Raw genomic sequence first — 19,039 nt, forward strand, 5'->3', positions numbered from 1 at the left:
CCCCAGGTGTCCCCAGGTGTCACACCAGGCTCTCCTCTCTTGGCAGCCCCTGGGGAAGGACGGCGAGGCCCGAGGAGGAGGAGCCAGCGAGGGGCCACTGAAGAACGGGCTGAAGGCAGAGGGGCAGGGGGGCAAAGGGGTCACAGCCTCTCCACACAAGGAGCTGTCCCCTGAGGTGCTGGGGACTGTCCCCAGCAAAACCCCAGCCCCTGCACCTGGCCCGGCAGTGCCTGCCCCCAAACCAGCAGAGACACCCCCTAAAAAAGCAGAAACATCCCCCAAAACAGCAGCACCTGGCCCCAAACTGGTGGAGGCACCTCCAAAAAGAGCAGAGACCCCCTGCAAACTGGCATCCTCAAAACCAACAGAAACATCCCCCAAAACAGCAGCACCTGGATCCAAACCTGCAGAGACACCCTCCAAAAAAGCAGAAACGTCCCCCAAAACAGCAACACCTGCCCCCAAACTGGTGGAGGCACCTCCAAAAAGAGCAGAGACCCCCTGCAAACTGGCATCCTCAAAACCAACAGAAACATCCCCCAAAACAGCAGAGGCTTCTTCCAAACCATCAGAGACCAGCCCCAAACCAGCAGAGACCCCTCGCCCAGGGGCTCCAAAGGTGGTAAAGCCACTGTGGTCAGGGAAGAGCCCCAAGGACTCCTTCCTGGGGGGCAGCTCCCCATCTCCAGCCCCTGCACCCAGCCAGGGCCCCCAGCGTGGCAGCAAAGTCCCAGTGAAGGAAGGGGACGTGCCCAAGGAGAAGGGGACAGTCCCTGAGAGCACCAAGAAGGAGAAGGGGACAGTCCCTGAGACCACCAAGGAGAAGGGGACACCCCTGAGGCACGAGGAGCCCCCAGCCAAGGTGAAAGCCCAGAGGGAGCTGTTGTCAGCCAGGAAAGAGCCAGAGAAGATGAAAAAAGATGTTGGACGTGGCAAGAAGGAGCCGAGGGAGATCAAAAAGCCTGAAAAAACCACAAACAAGTCAGAGGGTGTCAAGGGGGAGCCGGGAGGAATCCAAGAAAAGTCCACAGATGTGGGAAAAGAGGAGGGGAAGGTGAAGGAAGAGCTGGGAAAGGGTAAAGAAGTGCTGAAAGAGAGTGAAAGGATTGGCAAGAGCGCAGACAAGGACCAGGCTAAAGAAACATCAGGAAGGAGCAAAGAGACGAGCAAGAGCATGGAAAAGGACCAGGATCAAGAGGCATCAGGGGAGAGCACAGATAAGGACCAGGTAAAGTGTCAGGGTGTTATCTGGGGTTTGGGGCACTGATGTGGTTTTCTGGTTTCATGCAGCTCCTCTCCATGGGCTGGGCTGGGCTGGCAGGAGGGCAATCCTGGGCCTGGATGGGCAACAGAGGGGCAAGAGTTGGAAATGTCCCTGTCCATGAGGCAAAGGAAGTTTGTCCAGCTCAGCTTTCCTCCTGCTGCTGCCCAATTCCCCTCTGTCCTCCCCACAGGCTCCGAGGGACGTTTGGTATGAGGCAGAGAAGGTCTGGCTGATCCAGCAGGACGGGTTCACACTGGGTAACTCTCCCTCCTCTGCCCTGGATGAGACATGTCGGAAGCAGAGCAGGCTCCGGGTGCTGTGCCCGGGGCTGCCCCTGGGTTGGGTTTGTCCCCTCGGCCTCTGGCTGTGCCCGGGGCTGCCCCAGCTGGGGACACTCACCAGCCTCTCGTTCAGCCACGCAGCTGAAACCAGACGTGGGGACCCCGGAGCTGCCGGCGGGGAGGGTGAGGGTGCGGCAGGACGAGGACGGCACCGTCACCGAGGTGGATGAGGACAGCGTGCAGAGGGTGAGCTCACCCTTCCCCAGCCTGCCCTGGAGCAGGGAGGGGTGCAGGACTGTGATGCTGGGACTATGATGCTTCTCCAGCCATCACCCCGGGCTGGCTGTGCCCCTCTGTCGGGTCCTGCCGTGAAAGGAGGAGGGGTCTCTGTCTGTCTTCCCGCAGACCAACCCCCCCAGCCTGGACCAGGCCGAGGATCTGGCCGCTCTCATCAGCCTCAACGAGTGCAGTGTCATGAACACGCTGCGGCAGCGCTTCCGTGCCCGCCTGCCCTGCACCTACGCGGGGCCCAACCTGGTGGCCATCGCCACCCGCACCGCGCCCGCCAGCGGAGCCGGGAAGGTGAGAGAAGGGACATGGAACAGAGGGATGTCCCGTTGGGAAGCGGCCACCAACCGTCCTGGGGACAGTGGCGGAGGGCGCCGGGCGCGGCGGGGCCGGCAGGTGGCACCGTGGGACCGTCACAGTGCGGGGACAGTCGGGACCGGGGATGCTCAGGGGACATTTGGGACCGGGGATGCTCTGGGGACATTCAGGACTGTGATTACTCTGGGATATTTGGGACCGGGGATGTTCACGGGAACATTTGGGACCAGTGTTGCTCTGGGGACAGTCGGGACCGGGGATGCTCAGGGAACATTTGGGACCGGGGTTTCTCTGGGGACATTCAGGACTATGGTTGCTCTGGGGATATTCAGGACTATGATTGCTCTGGGACATTTGGGACCGGGGATGCTCAGGGAACATTTGGGACCAGAGTTGCTCTGAGGACAGTCGGGACCAGGGATACTCTGGGGATATTTGGGACTGGGAATACTCTGGGGATGTTGGAGACTTAGGATGCTGTGGGGACACTCGGGACCGGGGATGTTTTGGGAGGGGGATGCTCCGAAGATACTGATGGCCAGGAATGCTCTGCGGGTGCTTGGTCTTGGGGCTGTGGGTGCTCTGAGGACTCACTCTCAGGAGGCTCTGCACCCTGGGGAGAAATCATCACCCTGAGCGTGAATATCAGGATTTTCTCCACGAGAAGCCTGTTTGAGATGTCCTCTATCACTCTCCCTGCCCGCAGGTCCCCAGGGGGAAGCGGGACAACCTTCCCCCACACATCTGCTCGCTGGCACACAGAGCCTACAGGAACCTGCTGATGCAGAGGCAGGACCAGGCCATCATCCCCCTGGGGCACAGCGGGGCCGGCAGGACCCGGTGCTGCCAGAGCGCTCTGGAGTACCTGGTGGGCACAGCGGGCAGCCTGGACGGCAGAGTCACAGGTATGGGGGGTCACAGGTATGGGAGGGGTCACAGGTATGGGTGGGGGTCACAGGTGTGGGTGGGGTCACAGGTATGGGAGGGGTCACAGGTACGGGTGGGGTCAAAGGTACAGTGGGGTCACAGGCACAGGCAGGGTCACAGGTATGGGTGGGGTTACAGGTATGGGAGGGGTCACAGGTATGGGTGGGGTCACAGGCGTGGGCGGGGTCACAGGTATGGGAGGGGTCACAGGTATGGGTGGGGTCACAGGTATGGGGGGTCACAGGTACAGGCAGGGTCACAGGTATGGGTGGGGGTCACAGGTATGGGCGGGGTCACAGGTATGAGTGGGGTCACAGGTGTGGGCAAGGTCACAGGTACAGGGGGGGTCACAGGTATGAGGGGGTCACAGGTATGAGGGGGTCACAGGTATGGGCGGGGTCACAGGTACAGGCAGAGTCACAGGTAAGGGAGGGGTTACAGGTATGGGTGGGGTCACAGGCGTGGGCGGGGTCACAGGTATGGGAGGGGTCACAGGTATGGGGGGTCACAGGTACAGGTGGGGTCACAGGTACAGGCAGGGTCACAGGTATGGGCGGGGTCACAGGTATGGGTGGGGGTCACAGGTATGGGAGGGGTCACAGGTACGGGTGGGGTCAAAGGTACAGTGGGGTCACAGGCACAGGTGGGGTCACAGGTATGGGCAGGGGTGGCAGTGGATGCACGGAGCCTGTGCAGGCTGGGGGTGCACAGACACACAAATCCCGGCCTGATTTGTGTCCCCTGGGGTGGCTCCTAAGCAGCCGGTGTGGCCGCGAGTCCCCGCCCCAGACTCAACAGATTTGCTGCTTTGATAAACACCCAGCGTGAGCAGCAGGGAGGGAATTACTCGAATGACTCTGATGCTCGGGGCAGCACTTTCCCACCTGCTCGAGTTACTGGTGACGCGGGAGGAAGGGCTGCTCGGCAGGCAGTGGCTTCAGAGGGCAGGGTTGGATTTCAGAGTCTCTTGGGTACACCGTGCTCTTTCGAAGGGCTGAGGGACAGCCTGGAACAGACTGGACAGGCTGGCATGTCCCCTTCCTGTCAGTGTACACCCAGTGTGGGACACTGACCCCACTCCCCGCCAGTCCCCCAGTGCTGGGACACACCCCAGGAGGAGCAGGCAGAGTTTAGTCAGGAGGAGACACCTCCTCCAAAGCTGCAGGGTGGCTCAGAAGGCTCTGGCGGTGCTTTTGCAGTGGAGAAGATCCAGGCAATGTTCACAGTGCTGGGAGCCTTTGGCTCAGTGACCACGGGCCACAGCAGCAGCTCCACGCGCTTCTCCATGGTCCTGTCGCTGGATTTCAGTGCCACTGGCCAGGTCACTGCTGCTCACCTCCAGGTACCTGTCACCTGCTGAGAGATGGGAGGGCTGTGGCTGAAAATGGGGGTCCTTGGGGTGAGGATGAGCCAGCCCTGTGCTGCCCTTCCCAGCCAAGCCAGGCATGAGGAGCGATGCTCCACTCCCTGCTCTGCTCCCTGCTCCTCCTAAACGTAAATGGCCCCTGAGCAGAAGCCCTGTCAGCAGCATGGCAGGGTCCCCCAGCCTGCCCCCATTCCTGGCAGGGAGCTGGGAGCAGTGCTGGGATCAAATGTTGATGAGGAAATACATAATTCAGCGTTTCATTAGCAGCACCTCACGGCCGCCTGGGGATGAGCCTCAGAGGGCTTTTATCACTGTCAGGGCTCTTATCAAAGGCTCTTTAATCAGAGCTGCCCGTGTCTCTGGGCCTTGTCTAAGGGAGGAGAGGGCTGAAGCCTTGTCTGCTCTTGGGGAGCACCAGGGCTTCCCACTGCTGCCCCTGCTCTGCCCTGGGCACCCACGGGGAGCTGGTGGAGCTGTCCTTGTGCAGGAGTGGGAATGTCCCCATTAGTACCACCCTGGTGTGTCCGTGGGATAGTCTGGGCTGGGGATCCCCAGCTCTGCAGACTCAGTGCTGGCACTGAACACCTTTGGCAAGGCTGGAGCTGAGCTGGGCTTCTCTTGAGCCCAGGCAATGACTTAGCCCAATCCTGCAGCGTCTTTGCTGGGGCCATAACACTACCCAGACCTCTGGAAGCTCAGAGGGACCGTGGGTGTTGCTTTCATGCACTGAAGTGTTACCCCTTGATGCCTGGATGGTGATTCAGCTCTTGCTTGCACAGCCCTGGGTGGGAGGAGCAGCCCCTAAACCCAGCTGAGTCCCTGCAAGGAGAAATCCAGCCCCTCCTTGGCAGCTCCCAGGATCATCTCCCCATCTCCCTGTCCCCTTTTCCCTCCCCATCTCCCTGTCCCCTTTTCCCTCCCCATCTCCCTGTCCCCTTTTCCCTCCCCAGACCTTGCTGCTGGAGAGGGCCCGTGTTGCCCAGCAGCCCGAAGGAGAGAGCAGCTTCAACGTCTTCCCACTGCTGCTGGCTGGGCTGGATGTGGCAGAGAGGTGGGTGTGAGGCTCCAACAGCCCCGGGCTGTCCTGGGATTCCCCCTCCTTTATACCCAAATTCCCTCCATCAATGGGGTTTTAGACCCCCGATAAGAGATTGTGAAAACAATTACATTAATGGGGCCACAGGGATCTTTCTGCACATACAGAGATTTTCTACGAAATCAGGGCATTTCCTGGTGCTATTTTACCCCTCCACTAAAGCTGAAATTGGGGTGATAAATGAGACAGAGATCCCTTTCCCTCTCACTGCAGCTCCCCCCAGGGTGTGTCCCCAGGAGAAGGCTCCTGGTGCACCAGCTCATGTCCCTGTGTGGGGCAGAGCTGTGGTGGCCTGTCCCATCCAGGTCCCTCAGGTGGTGCTGTAAAGGTGGCTGGGGGTGCTGAGGGCAGGCAAAGGAGGGAGCTTGACTCTCATTTTTTGTGACTACACCCAGGACGATGCTGCACCTGCACCAGGTGGCTGAGAGCAATTCCTTTGGGATCAAACCGTTCACAAAGGTAGGGAGAGGGAAATGCTGGAGTCCTGTGCCCAGCTGGAGTGGGATGCTGCAGGGCATGCTGCAGTTAGAGGATGGCTTGGAGTCCCTGGTTCCTGGGTGACTTGTGATGATGCCACTGTACTGGGAGTCTGGAGGGGAGGGAGGGAATGTTGGGATGTGAGGAAGGGTCTGCCCAAACAGTCCCCCCCAGCACCCCTCTGACAGCCACAGGGGAGCTGCTGGGACTGGGGCTGCCCTGCCTGGGATGTCTGCTTGGGTTTTGCACATGCCACAGCCACCTTGAGATCAGCTCCTGCTGCTCCAGGGTCACTAATCCCTGATGTTTCCCTGCAGCAGCAACTCCCAGGGACAAGAGAATCCTTTGGGTAGCACAGAATGTGAATTTTAGGGGTTAAAGCTTCACAGCTGATTCCTACCCCCAGCCCCTCATTAGTCTGAGCTGTCTGCAGAGCCCCAGCAGACTGTCCAGGAGCCAAAGCGCTGGGATGAATCGCAGCAATTTGCAGTGACATCATCTATTGATAAATCCAATATTCCATCTTTGTTAGGGAGCTCCTGCCCCAGTTCAGCAGCCAAAGGAATCAGCTGCTGGAGCAGCAGCTCTGGGGAGGGCACAGCGAGGTCCTCATGCTGCTGATGCAGCAGACGGGTTCAGAAGTGGAGTTTTGCCCTCCTTTCACAGCTCTGATTTCTGGGGATTTGCCATCCCAGCATGGAGAGGTTTCCCTGGTCCCAAGGTGGGATGGTGCCTGCTGGAGCTGGTGGCTCCTGGTCCCACAGAGCAGCCCCAGCTCAGGGACTGCAGGAGGGGGTGTCCATGGTGGGAGGTGGCAGGTGAGGTCCTGCTGGTGGCTGGGAGCTGCTCTGGTGTGTTTGGTGAGGAGTGAGGGCACAGGACTGGATGGGCAACATGGGCTGTGGAAGGTGTCCCTGCCATGAGCTTTAAGATCCCTTCCAACCCAAACCACTCTATGATTCCATGATACAAAACATCCATCCCCAGCTGCTGCTCTGCAGACACTCATGAAGGGGAGTTACACGTCCCTGTTTGACAAGGTGATATACCCAGCTTGTCCTAACACCTGAGGAACCTGCCAGTGGCTTCTCCACTCGCTCCAAATTTCCTGAGGGTGCCTTGCTGTGTTTCCTTGCTGTCCTGATGGTTTCACTCTCCCTTCTGTGGGAAGTGACATCCCCTGGCTCTGTCCCCCTGCAGCCTGAGGACAAGCAGAGAGCCTCAGTGGCCTTCTCCCAGCTCCGGGCTGCCATGGGCATGCTGGGCATCACCCCAGAGGAGCAGGCGGCCGTGTGGCGCATCCTGGCTGGAATCTACCACCTGGGAGCTGCTGGAGCCTGCAAAGGTAAGGGGAACCCTTCCCTCACACCTTGTCTCTGTGCTTGGAGTGTGTCCTGGCAGGGATCAGTGTCTGGGGGTGTGCAGGGATGATGCTCATCCCGAGGCTGCTGTGTTTGTGGTGGCTCCAAGTTCTTCCTTGCTCTTCCTCCGTGGTGGGATGTGGGATGCTGGTGTCCTGCCCAGTGGGATGCATTCCCATCCTGGAGCAGGTCTGTCCTTGCCACACGTGGACAGGGGCAGGGGCTGCTGGGTGTCACCTCCTTAGGAAAGACTGGGGTGGGTGACTTATTTGTTGGCACATTCTCCCCAGTGACACCATGAAGGGACAGCTTCAGGTAGCACTAATTTCATAATCTCTTGAGTGTCTACCACAGTAACTGAATTATAATGGGCTGAGTCTGGGTGAAGATTGTGTTTATAGAGACTTTGTTAATACGGGCGAGCAGGAATTGCCTTATCCCTTACAAATTATTTTAGGACGTTCACTAACCCATTTTAGAGGCAGCCACATTGATTTACACACTTCAATTTGTGAGGGCTGCATAAAGGCTGCCATAAACTAAGCCACAGACATTTATAAATGTCTCTGCAACATGTCATAACACATCTTATGGTAATTTATGCCATTAATCATTTATTAATTATTTTAAAAGGATAGATGCTGTCATGACTTACAGTGAGTTCTCTTTTCTCCTTCTTTCTGGTGTTCTCTTTCCTCATCTCCATCTACCTTAATGCCCTTCCAGCTTTTATAGATGACCCTGTGCTCTTAGGCTGATGAGTGTCAGAAGGCTCTTGGCCAAAAAATTTGAAAGTCCTCCTGCCCTTTGAGTTTTTAGGAGAACAGATTTTGGAGACGTGTCTCATTTGTGGAGTGCCCAGCTCAAGGACAGGTGGAGGGATGGTCACAGAGAGTTTTTCTTCGCTCAGACTTCCAGCACATTCTGTCCTCAGCCCTCTATAAATCTGTCTGGGAGGGAATCAAATGCTGAATCCAACGAATCCTGCTCCATTCTTTGAGCAGGAGCAGGAATGGGAGTAGTGGATGCAGGCAGGGCTGCAGCTCCAAGCACACTCTGGTGTGGGATTAACAAGCAGAGCATGTCTCAGTGTCGCTCACTCTGGTATTGATTCCCCCGCCGTGTGTCAACAAAAGGGGAGAAATGAAAGGAAATATGGATAAAAAATGGATCAAAGCCGGATGGAGCAAAAGTCTCAGTGGGGGCGACGACTCTTTTAATGTGGTTAAACCTGTCTCCCGATAGCCATCTCTTCCCTTCCCCTTTCATGCCCTTTGATGTTGTGTATTCCAAATCCTCTCCTTGAAATCTCCCCGAAGGGAGCCTCGGCACTGCTTTTCCAGGGCATTCAGGAGCTCAGCCAGGTGCCTCCTCCATCCCCATCCACAACCACGGCCCCGGCACGCGTTAAACGCGCCCCGGTGTGGGCTAAAGGCACCTCTCCCCCTTCTCTCCTCACCCGTTCGGTTTGTGCAGGAATAAACCAGGAGAGAACAGCACCACCTCTCCCTGGCTGGGGGTGGAAAACGCATTCGCAGCTACAAAAAAAAAAAACCGCTGAGAATAAAAGATTGAATTTCAAAAGCTCATTCTGCTCCATCCCGGTGTCAGCCCTTCCCGCTGCCTTTGAAACGTATTAGAGCAGCTCTTTTATTAGCAAAGCAGCCTGGCAGCCAGAGGCCAGCGGGGCACCCCGGGCACCATCCACCCGAGTGCTCCAGTCCCTTTGTGGGCTGCAGAAAATCCCCTGTTTTAATTTATTTGCTGCCCCTGTAAGCGGAAGGGAGGTTTGGGGCGCGGCAGGGGTGACGTTCAGCTCGCTCTCACGCTGCCCTTTTTGCTGGCTGGTATCAGAATGAAGCATTGTGTGGCTCCCAGCTCCCTGTGGGCTTTCCATCACACACCTGTAATGGAGGTGGCTGCTGTTCCAGCCCTCCTGGTGCTGCCACAGGTGTGTCAGGAGTCAGCTGTGGTCAGGAGTCACTCCAAACCCTCTGGCACAGCGAGGCTGCTGCAAATCTGACCTCCTGAACTCCTTTGGATGGAGGAAAACCACAGGGCAGGAGGGCTGGAACCTGCTGCTCAGGTGGAGGACTCTGAGCTACTCCAAACCCTGCAGAGGTCAGGGGCACCAGGGCAGCAGGAGGGACAGGAGCACTGAGACAGCCAGGGAGGGTTTTGGGGTCAGTGAGACCAGCAGCAATAGCTCAGAGTGAGTGTTTGACCTGCTGGTACATGGGGGCTGCTGTGGCCCAGGGAGTCCTGCACAGAACACCCATGTGGCATCATGTCCTGGGAACTCAGGAAATTGGGCAATGAGCAATTTGGAAATGGGCTGGGGCTGTAGCAAGAGAGGCTGAGCTGTCCCTGCCAGCGCTGACCCTGTGTTTTCCTTCTGCTTCTCTTAAATATTTACCTGGGCCAAAGTAATTCCCTTCAGATGTTAAAGTCAGCAAATTTTCCATGGTCACATCACACTCAGGAGAGCCATGTGGAGCTGTTGCTGGTTATAGCTTATGGAGGGTAAAATGGTGCCTGGGGGATGCCAGGGCTGAGTGGACCCTCTTGTTTGTGCCAGGGATGCTGGAATGGGCAGTGTGGGATGCTGGAGCAGTGTGGGATGCCAGCCAGGTCTGTGCAGGCCTTCCAGCCCCTCCAACTCCCTGGCAGGCAGAGCTTTTGTGTCTGACAGGAATCAGCATCTGTCCAGCCAGCTCAGACAAGAACAAGTGAAAACAGAATAAATCAAAGCCTGGAGTGTTGAGGCAATTCTTCTGCCTGCTCCAGCACAGCCCTTGATGTTGGAGTCCTTCAGTCAGCATAGAAAACACTGGGAAAGGATCAAAGGGGAAGGGAGAAGGGGATTGACTGTCATGGGTGTGCTGTGAAGCACCCCCAGCCCTTGAGCTCTGCTTTGTACATCCCCTTGGCCTGGAGTGGGCTCCCCATGGAGCTTCCCAGGATGGGGCCACCTCTCGCTCTCCATCCCACACCCTCTCCCCTGCCACCAGCCCCCAGCTGTGTTTTAAGGCCCCATTTTAGCTGCAAGCCCCCCAAGCTCCTCATCCACCACCCAAAAGTGCCACCCTGAGGTCTCTGGGTGACTTTGGCTGCTCCCATTTGTGCTCACCCTGTTGTGTTCCTGAGCTGTGCTGCCTGGAACCTTTCTGCCCTGGATTTGTCAAAGGATTAATCCTGCAGATTACTCCCCTATTGATTGTAATCATTAAACTGGAATCGTTATCACCGGATGTGAGTGATGTCTGCCCTGGGGAGGAACCGCAGCTCCCGGCTGCAGGGACAGCAAACACTGCTGGGACCCTGAAAGGTGATCCCGGATTTCGAGGGATTCATTCCTAATCCCATCAGTTCCCATTGGCACATCTGCTCTGCTCTGCTGAAACACTGATATCATACGGTCATACGGTTCACCTGGTTGGACCATTTTGACTTTGGGGATGCACAAGGGGAGGGGGGGTGTAAGAGCGTTCTGGTGATGCTGAGGCAGAGCTGGCCCTGGCTGAGCCCCCCGTGCCCCTCCCCAGTTGGCAGGAAGCAGTTCCTGAGGTTCGAGAGCGCCAGCCGCGCTGCCGAGGTGCTGGGCTGCGACGTGGAGGAGCTGGGCACTGCCGTCTTCAAGCACCACCTGAAGCACATCCTGGCACAGGTGACAGCGCGGGGCCGGCCCCAAGCAGAGGAGAGCCCGCCAGGTACCGGGATGCTCCATCCCTTTTCCCTTTGTCTTTGGGGGAGAGGGGATGGTGAGGCTGTGAGAACCAGTTAGATCTGTTAATATGAATAAAATCACGGACTCTGCTGTGTCACATCGCTTCCCTCAGCTCTGCAGCTGCCCCCGCCTGACCCTCCTTAGGGACACACGAAATCAGGTGAATTCAGAGAAGTGATGTGGCTGTGAGAGCTCTGCCTGGAAAAACAGGGGAAATCCCAAAACTCCACAAGTGGAGCTGCACTGGTGCTGTGCTCTGAGCACCTGTGTCCTGCAGGGAGATCTGGATCAGGGATTGTGCTGCTGAGCCACCACAAACCTTTAATTATAGTGTGGACCTAACTGATGGAGGCACATCCAGCATGTGTGAGGTGGGAGGGTGAGATATTGCCTGGATTTCAGGTCAGCCTTCCCACACTCCTTAAAGGTTGGACTTGGTGATCTTGGAGGTCTTTTCCAACCTTGATGCTCAGCAGCAGAATTCTAGCTGGGCCCTGCAAGTTATCCTGATAAAAGCAAGAACCTGAGGAATTGACCTTTTAGATGGCAATAGCTGTGTTCCTTAAATCCACCTGAGGCAGGAGAGGAGCTGAAGGCAGGCGAGGGAACGTGCAGGGAGGATGCTGTGGAGCTGTGTGGATTCTCCTGCAATCCAGGAGAATCCAGGATCCCATCTCAGCTCGGAGTGGGCAGAACTTAGCTGAAAATAACCTTGCCTGCTCTTCCCTGTGCCAGGGCCCAAGATGACAGGAGTGGAGTGTGTGGAGGGAATGGCCTCGGGGCTCTACGAGGAGCTCTTTGCTGCCATGGTCTCACTCATCAACAGGTACCAAAGAGCTGCTGGGCACTGGGGCTGGGGGAGGCAGCCCCTTCTCCAGGGGCATGGAGAAGGTGACTGGTTCCTGCTGGAAAAACAGGCAGCAGTGTGAAAACCTTAATGTGGGGATGGCGCTGCCACATGGGACTCCTGCGTCCTGAGCTGTGGTGCCAGCACCTCGAGGAGCCCAGCTGGCACCACTCTGCTGCCTGTGGGTAAATCCTGGTGCTTTGTGTGGCTCTTCCCAGGTCGTTCTCCTCCCAGCACCTCTCCATGGCCTCCATTGCCGTGGTGGACACCCCTGGCTTCCAGAGCCCGCGGCAGCAGCGGAGCGAGCGCGCGGCCACCTTCGAGGAGCTGTGCCACAACTACGTCCAGGAGAGGCTGCAGGGGCTCTTCTATGAGAAAACCTTCCTCAGGGAGATGGAGAGGTACAGAGAGGTGAGGAGCAGGGGCTGGGAGCAGCTCCCAGCACCTGGGAATGGGGCTGCCTTTGTCCCCAGGTGTCCCCGTGTCCTGCTGTGGTGTGAGTGAATAACTCAGGAGCTTTACTGGGAGGGCTGCAGCAGAACTGGGTGGGGGGTCTGTGTGGAGCAGGAAGCTTGAGCTGCCTCTTTCATCACCCCCTGCCTCAGTTCTGGATCCTCTTGGCTATTTCCTCTGGCATCACCATTTGGCTTTCATATTTCTGATGCTCTCTTGGCATCTTTGTGGAAGCTGCCATGGCAGGGGGATTGGAACGAGATGATTTTAAGGTCCCTCCCAACCCAAACCATTCTGGAATTCTATTATGTGCTTGCTCCAGCTCAGGAGACTTTGTGCTCTTCTGTTGGCACAGCTGGCCTTTTCTTCAGTTGATGAATAATAGAGAATAGAAAGGAAAAAGATAAATTATTGCAGAAATAAGCTGCTGAGAAACCTACAGGCGGAGATGAACTTATTATAGGCTTGAAGGAGTCACCATAATGCCTCTAGCCCTGGGAAAACAGCTGAATTCCTATGGTTTAACACACACATCGTGGAGTAAGGATAGATGTGCCCTTCTCTACTGATGAAGACTTCCAGATGCCACCCCACGACTGAAACAAGCTTTTAAATTATGTTTTCCAGGAAAATGTTGAGGTGTCTTTTGATCTTCCAGAGCGCTCTCCACTGGCCACGCTGTCCATCATCGACCTCAGCTGCCCCCAGGTACCCTGTCCCCTCTGCATCCTGCTGCTCCAAGCACTGAGGGCTCCAGAGGCAGAGTGGGACCCTCTGGAGCATCCCAAAGCAACCTGAGGGTGTTGCAGGGGAGGGGCACAGCAACCACCAACACATTTTTGGGTTTTTAAAATATAAAGACCCCCCCTGACCAAGCTCTGCCCTCCATCACCTCTTCCAGCCTGGAGTGCTGGGCTCCTCTGGGATGCTGCTGAGGGCTCAGGGTGATGTCCAGGACAGGATAAGGTTGGGAGGGTCTGCTGGGCAGTGGGAGCAGGAAGGAGGGAGCAGAGCAGGCTGGCGTGGCTGTGACTGCAGCCCTGGTGTCCCTCGGCAGCCGCAGGTGCTCCCGGGCAGCCCCGGGGCCGCTCGCCGGGGGCTGCTGTGGATCCTGGACGAGGAAGTGCTGATTCCAGGCTCCGGGGATGGCACAGCCTTCGAGCGCCTCTGCTCCTACTTCGCCACCAGGGGACCAGACCAGGAGGGTGAGTTGGGCTCAGCCTCTGGCATCACCATCCGGCTTTGGGAATTTGGGAGATTTGGATGATTAAACCCCTCACTGGGCTTTTCTCCGGGCTGGTCCTGGGGTGCTGTCCCGGCCACAGGTGAGGGGCACCTGCGCAGGTGTGAGCAGACCCTGCACTTCGAGATCTGCCACCAGCTGGGCACGGCCCCCGTGCGCTACGACCTCACGGGCTGGGTCAGCAAGGCCAAGTTCAACCTCTCGGCCCAGAACGCCATCCAGGTGCTGCAGAATTCCACGCTGTAAGTGCCAGGAGGTGCCACAGTGCCCGTGGGAGGGGGTTTGGGGGTGCCCCTGTGTCGTGGTTTGAAAGCAAAAAGAGTGAGAGGCTCCAAGTCAGAAATATAATTTAATAAGAAAAAAGGTAAAAAGGTAAAAATAAAATAAATGCGATAACACAAAGGACCACTGACAGAGTCAGAATACAACCTGAGCAGGGTGGTGGAAGCAGTCCAGGTGAGGGGCTCTTCCTGAAGCAGTGATCCTGTAGAAAGGTCTGGGAGCTCTGCTCCTCTGGGAATCCAGTGGGTCAGGGCTGCTTGCACTGTCCCACATACCAGCTTATATCCAGGTGGGAATGCTTGGCTCCTCCCCCTGGGCAGAGCATCTCACAGTGGGATGAGGAGTGTGAAGTGGGTCCTTGATGGCCCATTAAACAGAGAGAGCTCCTGGAGGGAGTTACCTGTGAGTCATGGGCCAGGCGTTGATGGGCCATTAACAGAAGACACCCCAAAGGCCATTAGCAGAAGAGGCAGGGGCTTGGGAAAACACTGCCCCACCTAGTTTCAAAAGTTCATGAAGATGGTGATAGAATAAATACTTCGTGTACATCCTACACTGCAACCCAGGACACCCTGCCCTGAGCTGCAAACCTGCCCCAGTTCCAGAGACAGATTGGCTTCCCTAGTGTGAACAAGGGGGGAGTGGTTTCCCACTGCCAGAGGGCAGCGTTGGGTGGGAAATTGGGGAGACTTTCTTGTCTGGGGAGTGGTGAGGTCCTGGCACAGAGAATCTGTGGCTATCCCATCCCTGGAAGGGTCCAAAGCCAGGTTGGAACAGGGTTTGGAGCAACCTGGACTGGTGGGAGTTGTCCCTGCCCGTGGGGGTCCAGCACAAGTCAGAGCTGTGAGGCTTCACCAGCAGCCCGGCTTTTCCCACTGCTTTGAGCAGCCTTGTAAACTAAATTGGAATTGAAAGGGAACTGCAGTGCTGCAGGTGTCTGCGCACACAGGGGGATTTTAACCTTCTGCTCGCACACTCCTGCCTCATTTGGTTTGGGCTTCAACCCAGGGAAGCTTTAACAGCAGTGAACAGCTCTGTGCTCAGACCAGAGAGGATGGAGCGGGTGGGGGTGTCCCGGCCTCTTGGTGCACTCAGAGCAGCACCAGCTTGAAATTTGGGGCTCTGGGTGTGGAAGCAGCTGGGAAAGCGATGGGGCCGTGTGTGTCCCGGCAGAGCCGCGGTCCGGGAGCTGGTGCAGCCTCGGGCGGGGGCTCCGCTGTCCTGCCGCGCCCTGGCCGGGCTGGAGGGGCGCTCCCAGGCCGCCCTGCACCGCAACGCCTGCCTGAGGAAAACCTTCGCCAGCAGCTTTGCCGCCATCAGGAAGAGGTCTGTGTGCGCCCAGATCAAGCTGCAGGCGGTGAGTGCTCTGAGAGTCGGGGGGGTTGTGGCACAGAGCTGGGACCTTGCCTTGGACACGCTCCCTTTACCCTACAGCCCCCAGCAGTGACCTCCTGCCTGTGCCCATTGGGGCTGTGGCCACCTGGGGTGCTGCACTGGCCTGTCCAGCGCTGCTGTCACTCAGGGAGAGCCCCCCGGGCAAAGAGATCAGGCTCAGATCGAGCACAGATCAGCGCACAGATCACACACAGATTACAGAGCACCTCGCTGCTTTAATCCTCTTAAGTGCTCAGACAGTAACCAGCCCTCGGCGCTGGGCATGTGCCAGGCTCCTGCTGCTCTCACACCTAATTAAGGGTCCAAACTCTCTCGAGGAGATGAGGCTCAGGCTCTGCTGGTTTTGGGGTCTTGCCTGTCCCCGGCAAAACCCCTCCCCAACATCCCTCAACCACCATGATCTTTAGTCCTTCCAATCCAGAAAATTCCATGTTTCTACGAATCCTGCTAAATTTTCTGGAAACTTTAACAATTTAGGAGGAAGAGTCCTGCTCACTACCTTTGCTCACCCCTCTGACTGATGCTGTTCCCAGCTCCTTCACCTGCCCAGACACCCTGCAGGTGCACAGGGAGCATCTCCCACCACCAGCACTTGCTGACCCTTTGTCCCCTCTGTCCCCACTGACCTGTGCTCCCTCCAGGATGCCCTCACCAACCTCCTCCGACGGGCCCAGCTGCACTTTGTCCACTGCCTCCTGCCAGGGATGGGCCAGGAAGGGCCGGTCCCTCGGCCCCCAGCGCCACCAGATGCAGCCCCACAGCTGGATGTGGTGGCCCTGAGGACACAGCTGGAGGGGACCCAGCTGCTGGATGCTCTGCGCCTGCACCGTGTTGGTACGTCCAGACCCTGCCCATGCCTGTCCCACCTGCCCCTGGCTCAGCCCTTCCAGCCTTTCCAGCAGGCAAGGAATCCCCTCCTTCAGAAATTCCCTGTTCAGAAGTTCTCAGTTTTTATTCCTGCTTCTTGCAGGAGTTCTGAGCCTCCCTCATGCCTGAGCTCCAGCAAGGCTCCCCTTGGAGCATCCATGCATCAGGCACAACCACAGCCCATCCCATGGGGAGAGGGAGCTGTGCAGGAGGTCCAGGGGCATGTCCTGTGTGACACGAAGTGCTGGGGTGGCATCTGGCCTCCTCCAGCTCATCTGGGTGCCCTCTCCCTGCCCTCACTGCAGGGCTTTTCTCTCTCATGTCCCCTCCACCCCCTGCGTGGCCTTTCCTGTGCACAGGATGTCCCAGCAGGTCCCTCCCCAGCGTGCCAGTGCCCTGGTGCAGCCCCCAACCCCCCTGTGTGCCCCCAGGGTACTCGGACCGGCTGCTCCTCACGCAGTTCCGCAGGCGCTTCCAGGTGCTGGCTCCGGAGGTGATGAAGAAGCACAACTCTGCCTACGAGGTGCCAAATGAGAGCAAGGTGTGTGCTGGGCTGGGGGGCACGAGCTGAGACCCCCAGTGGGGCTGTGGCAATGCCAGAGCTATTCCAGCAGGACAGGGCATGAACTGAGGGAGGGATGTGGGCATCCTCTCCCTGGCTCCCCCAAAACCTGGGACTGAGGACAAGCCAGGAAACATTCCCAGGCACCCAAGAGGGCAAGGGTTGTGGAATCTCCTCAGCACTGGGCATCACCTGCAGCCCTGGGGTGACTCCTCACCTCACCTCACCCCATAATGCTGAAAGCCAAAAGAGCTCAGGAAGGAATCTGGACATGTGCCAGTTTTATTTGTTTCCTAGTAAATTTGTAGCAAAACCAGCTCAAAGCCATGCCTGGAATAAGGCTATAGATGAACCACCAAGAGCTGAGAGGAGCTGAATTAAAGCTGGGCACGTGCTGTGTTGTGCAAACTGCAGCCAGCATGTGCAAAGGCAGTTAAGACCTCGGGATTTAATAAGACAAGCCTGACAATTGGGAAAGGTCAATATTGCTATGAAATGCTGTCGGAGGCAGAGGGTGCCTTGTCAGCAGCGTGTAAGCAGGGGATTTGGAAAATCCCATCCTCCCTGGAGCTTGCTGCCACCAGGGTTTGTTAGCTGGGAAATGCTTCCCAGGACATGGCATTAACCCAGCTGCTGGAGCAGGAGAGAGGCTTGTCAGCTGTGAGGGGACAGTGCAGTGAGAGCTGGCCCTGTGCTTGATGTCCCTGTGGGATGGGACTGTCCTGCACAGCCCCACACCAGTCCTGGTCCCAGCAGTGCCACCAGAACACGCACAGCCACAGCACTGGTGCTTCCTCACCCTGGCACAGTGTTTCAGGTTCTGTGATTCATATCCTCATTCCCTGGTGTGCTCCATCCCCTCTTTGCAAGGCCGCTGGTGAGGCCAGGGGTGCAATTCTGCTGCTCCTGGGTGCATGGTGCAATATTCCTTCTGTGGGTTTGTCCTTTGGGGAGGAGCTGTGTGAGGCTGCCAGATGATGTTGTGTGGAGTGAGGTATTAGGAGAGGACTTTTGTTACAATTTCTGTAGCCCTGGGGCTTTCAAATCATCCATCCAGACAGCGTGGCTCTCCCAGGGGAATGGCTGGAGTTGCTGCCTGTTATGTTCATGTTCTGGTCCAAAGCTTGGTGTAATTGAGTTCAGGCTTCTCCTTGGGATAATCTCCTGCTCGAATCCTCCAGGAGTTCTGTGCTGTGCTGGTGGCTCAGGGGAGAACTCAGCCCTTCCCCCTGATTGTGGCTCCATGGGACGAGCTGTTGGTGAGGTGGGCAGGAGGGGAGCACCGAGTGCAGTTGGATGGTGCTGGGACAGGCACTGTCCCCTGTGTCACCTCCTGTCCTTGCCCCAAGGCTCTGCCAGACCAGGAGTGGCAGCAAAAGGAGGAAAAAAAGGACCAGCAAAAGGAGGAAAATCTTGCCTGCAGCTCCAGATTTCTACTCATCTTGCTGAAAACCTCGGGGGAGGAAAGTCCTTGCACTGGGACTTGGGACTGGGCTTTGGCAAGGGGAGGAGGAGAGGAGGGCAGAGCTGGATGAACCCTTGCTGGGTGCCCATGAGGACTGGGGGTCTCTGCACCCCATTTCAGCAGCTCATAGCAGGGTGTGGGTGTTTCCTGAGCAGTCCATGATCTGTCCCTTCTCCATAGGCTATCGAGGAGCTGTTCCAGGCGCTGGATCTGGAGAAGAAGAGCGTTGCCATAGGACGTACCCAGGTACCACGACTGTGCCCTGCTTCCCCGTTGCTCTGGTGTGTGTGGGCACAGCCCCATGCCAGGCTCCCCAGCAGCCCAAAGCTCCCCAAAGTGGGGAGAAAGGCTCTCCTCCACTGCTCATGTGGGCTGGGAAACTGAGACTGGCTAAATGTCAGAGCAAAAGGCTCCTAATTCTCATCTGAAAGCAGTACCCAGGGTAAATCCTGTACCTAATTACCAAAATCCAGCCAGCCCCTGATGGTATTTAAGTTCCTAATTACCATTGATGTCTCCTGGGATTGAAGGAGGCTTGGGCAGCTCGTGGGTTTGCTGCAGAGCAGGAACTGTCGCAGCAACCAACATTTGAACTTCAATGTGATGGTCGCAAAGAAAAAAATTAATTTCACGAGCCTGGTTGCCTTCAGCTCCGGAGTTTGTAAAGAAAGCATTCATGGAACGGTTCTGTGGAGCAAAATGACTTTCTTTTATCCTGCACTGTGCAGTTTGTAATTATCTCCTCTCTGGAACCCTTGTTCTTAATCAATAGCACGGTGGCAGCCCCGGTCACATTTCGTTAGGGGCGAGTTCTCTTTGC

At 57.0% G+C, this 19,039-nt stretch overlaps 1 protein-coding gene across 1 annotated transcript in view; it reads left to right on the forward strand.

Moving 5' to 3' along the window:
- Nucleotides 1–19,039, forward strand: part of MYO18B (myosin XVIIIB) — a gene marked incomplete at its 5' end in the record, with an annotated part of 56,414 nt that overhangs the window by 1,204 nt on the left and 36,171 nt on the right. The window contains 19 exons of the mRNA XM_083874185.1: nucleotides 47–1,228; nucleotides 1,455–1,521; nucleotides 1,679–1,791; nucleotides 1,951–2,127; nucleotides 2,858–3,056; nucleotides 4,278–4,420; nucleotides 5,395–5,495; nucleotides 5,936–5,999; nucleotides 7,218–7,362; nucleotides 10,924–11,088; nucleotides 11,841–11,931; nucleotides 12,171–12,363; nucleotides 13,033–13,113; nucleotides 13,463–13,610; nucleotides 13,731–13,890; nucleotides 15,104–15,287; nucleotides 15,967–16,159; nucleotides 16,624–16,733; nucleotides 18,400–18,465. Coding sequence (XP_083730311.1) covers nucleotides 47–1,228; nucleotides 1,455–1,521; nucleotides 1,679–1,791; nucleotides 1,951–2,127; nucleotides 2,858–3,056; nucleotides 4,278–4,420; nucleotides 5,395–5,495; nucleotides 5,936–5,999; nucleotides 7,218–7,362; nucleotides 10,924–11,088; nucleotides 11,841–11,931; nucleotides 12,171–12,363; nucleotides 13,033–13,113; nucleotides 13,463–13,610; nucleotides 13,731–13,890; nucleotides 15,104–15,287; nucleotides 15,967–16,159; nucleotides 16,624–16,733; nucleotides 18,400–18,465 — 3,582 coding nt within the window. The remainder of the gene's footprint in view (nucleotides 1–46; nucleotides 1,229–1,454; nucleotides 1,522–1,678; nucleotides 1,792–1,950; nucleotides 2,128–2,857; nucleotides 3,057–4,277; nucleotides 4,421–5,394; nucleotides 5,496–5,935; nucleotides 6,000–7,217; nucleotides 7,363–10,923; nucleotides 11,089–11,840; nucleotides 11,932–12,170; nucleotides 12,364–13,032; nucleotides 13,114–13,462; nucleotides 13,611–13,730; nucleotides 13,891–15,103; nucleotides 15,288–15,966; nucleotides 16,160–16,623; nucleotides 16,734–18,399; nucleotides 18,466–19,039) is intronic.

The sequence above is a fragment of the Zosterops lateralis genome (genome assembly GCF_965231275.1).
Source record: "Zosterops lateralis genome assembly, chromosome: 17".
In the NCBI taxonomy this organism is placed as follows: Eukaryota; Metazoa; Chordata; class Aves; order Passeriformes; family Zosteropidae; genus Zosterops; species Zosterops lateralis.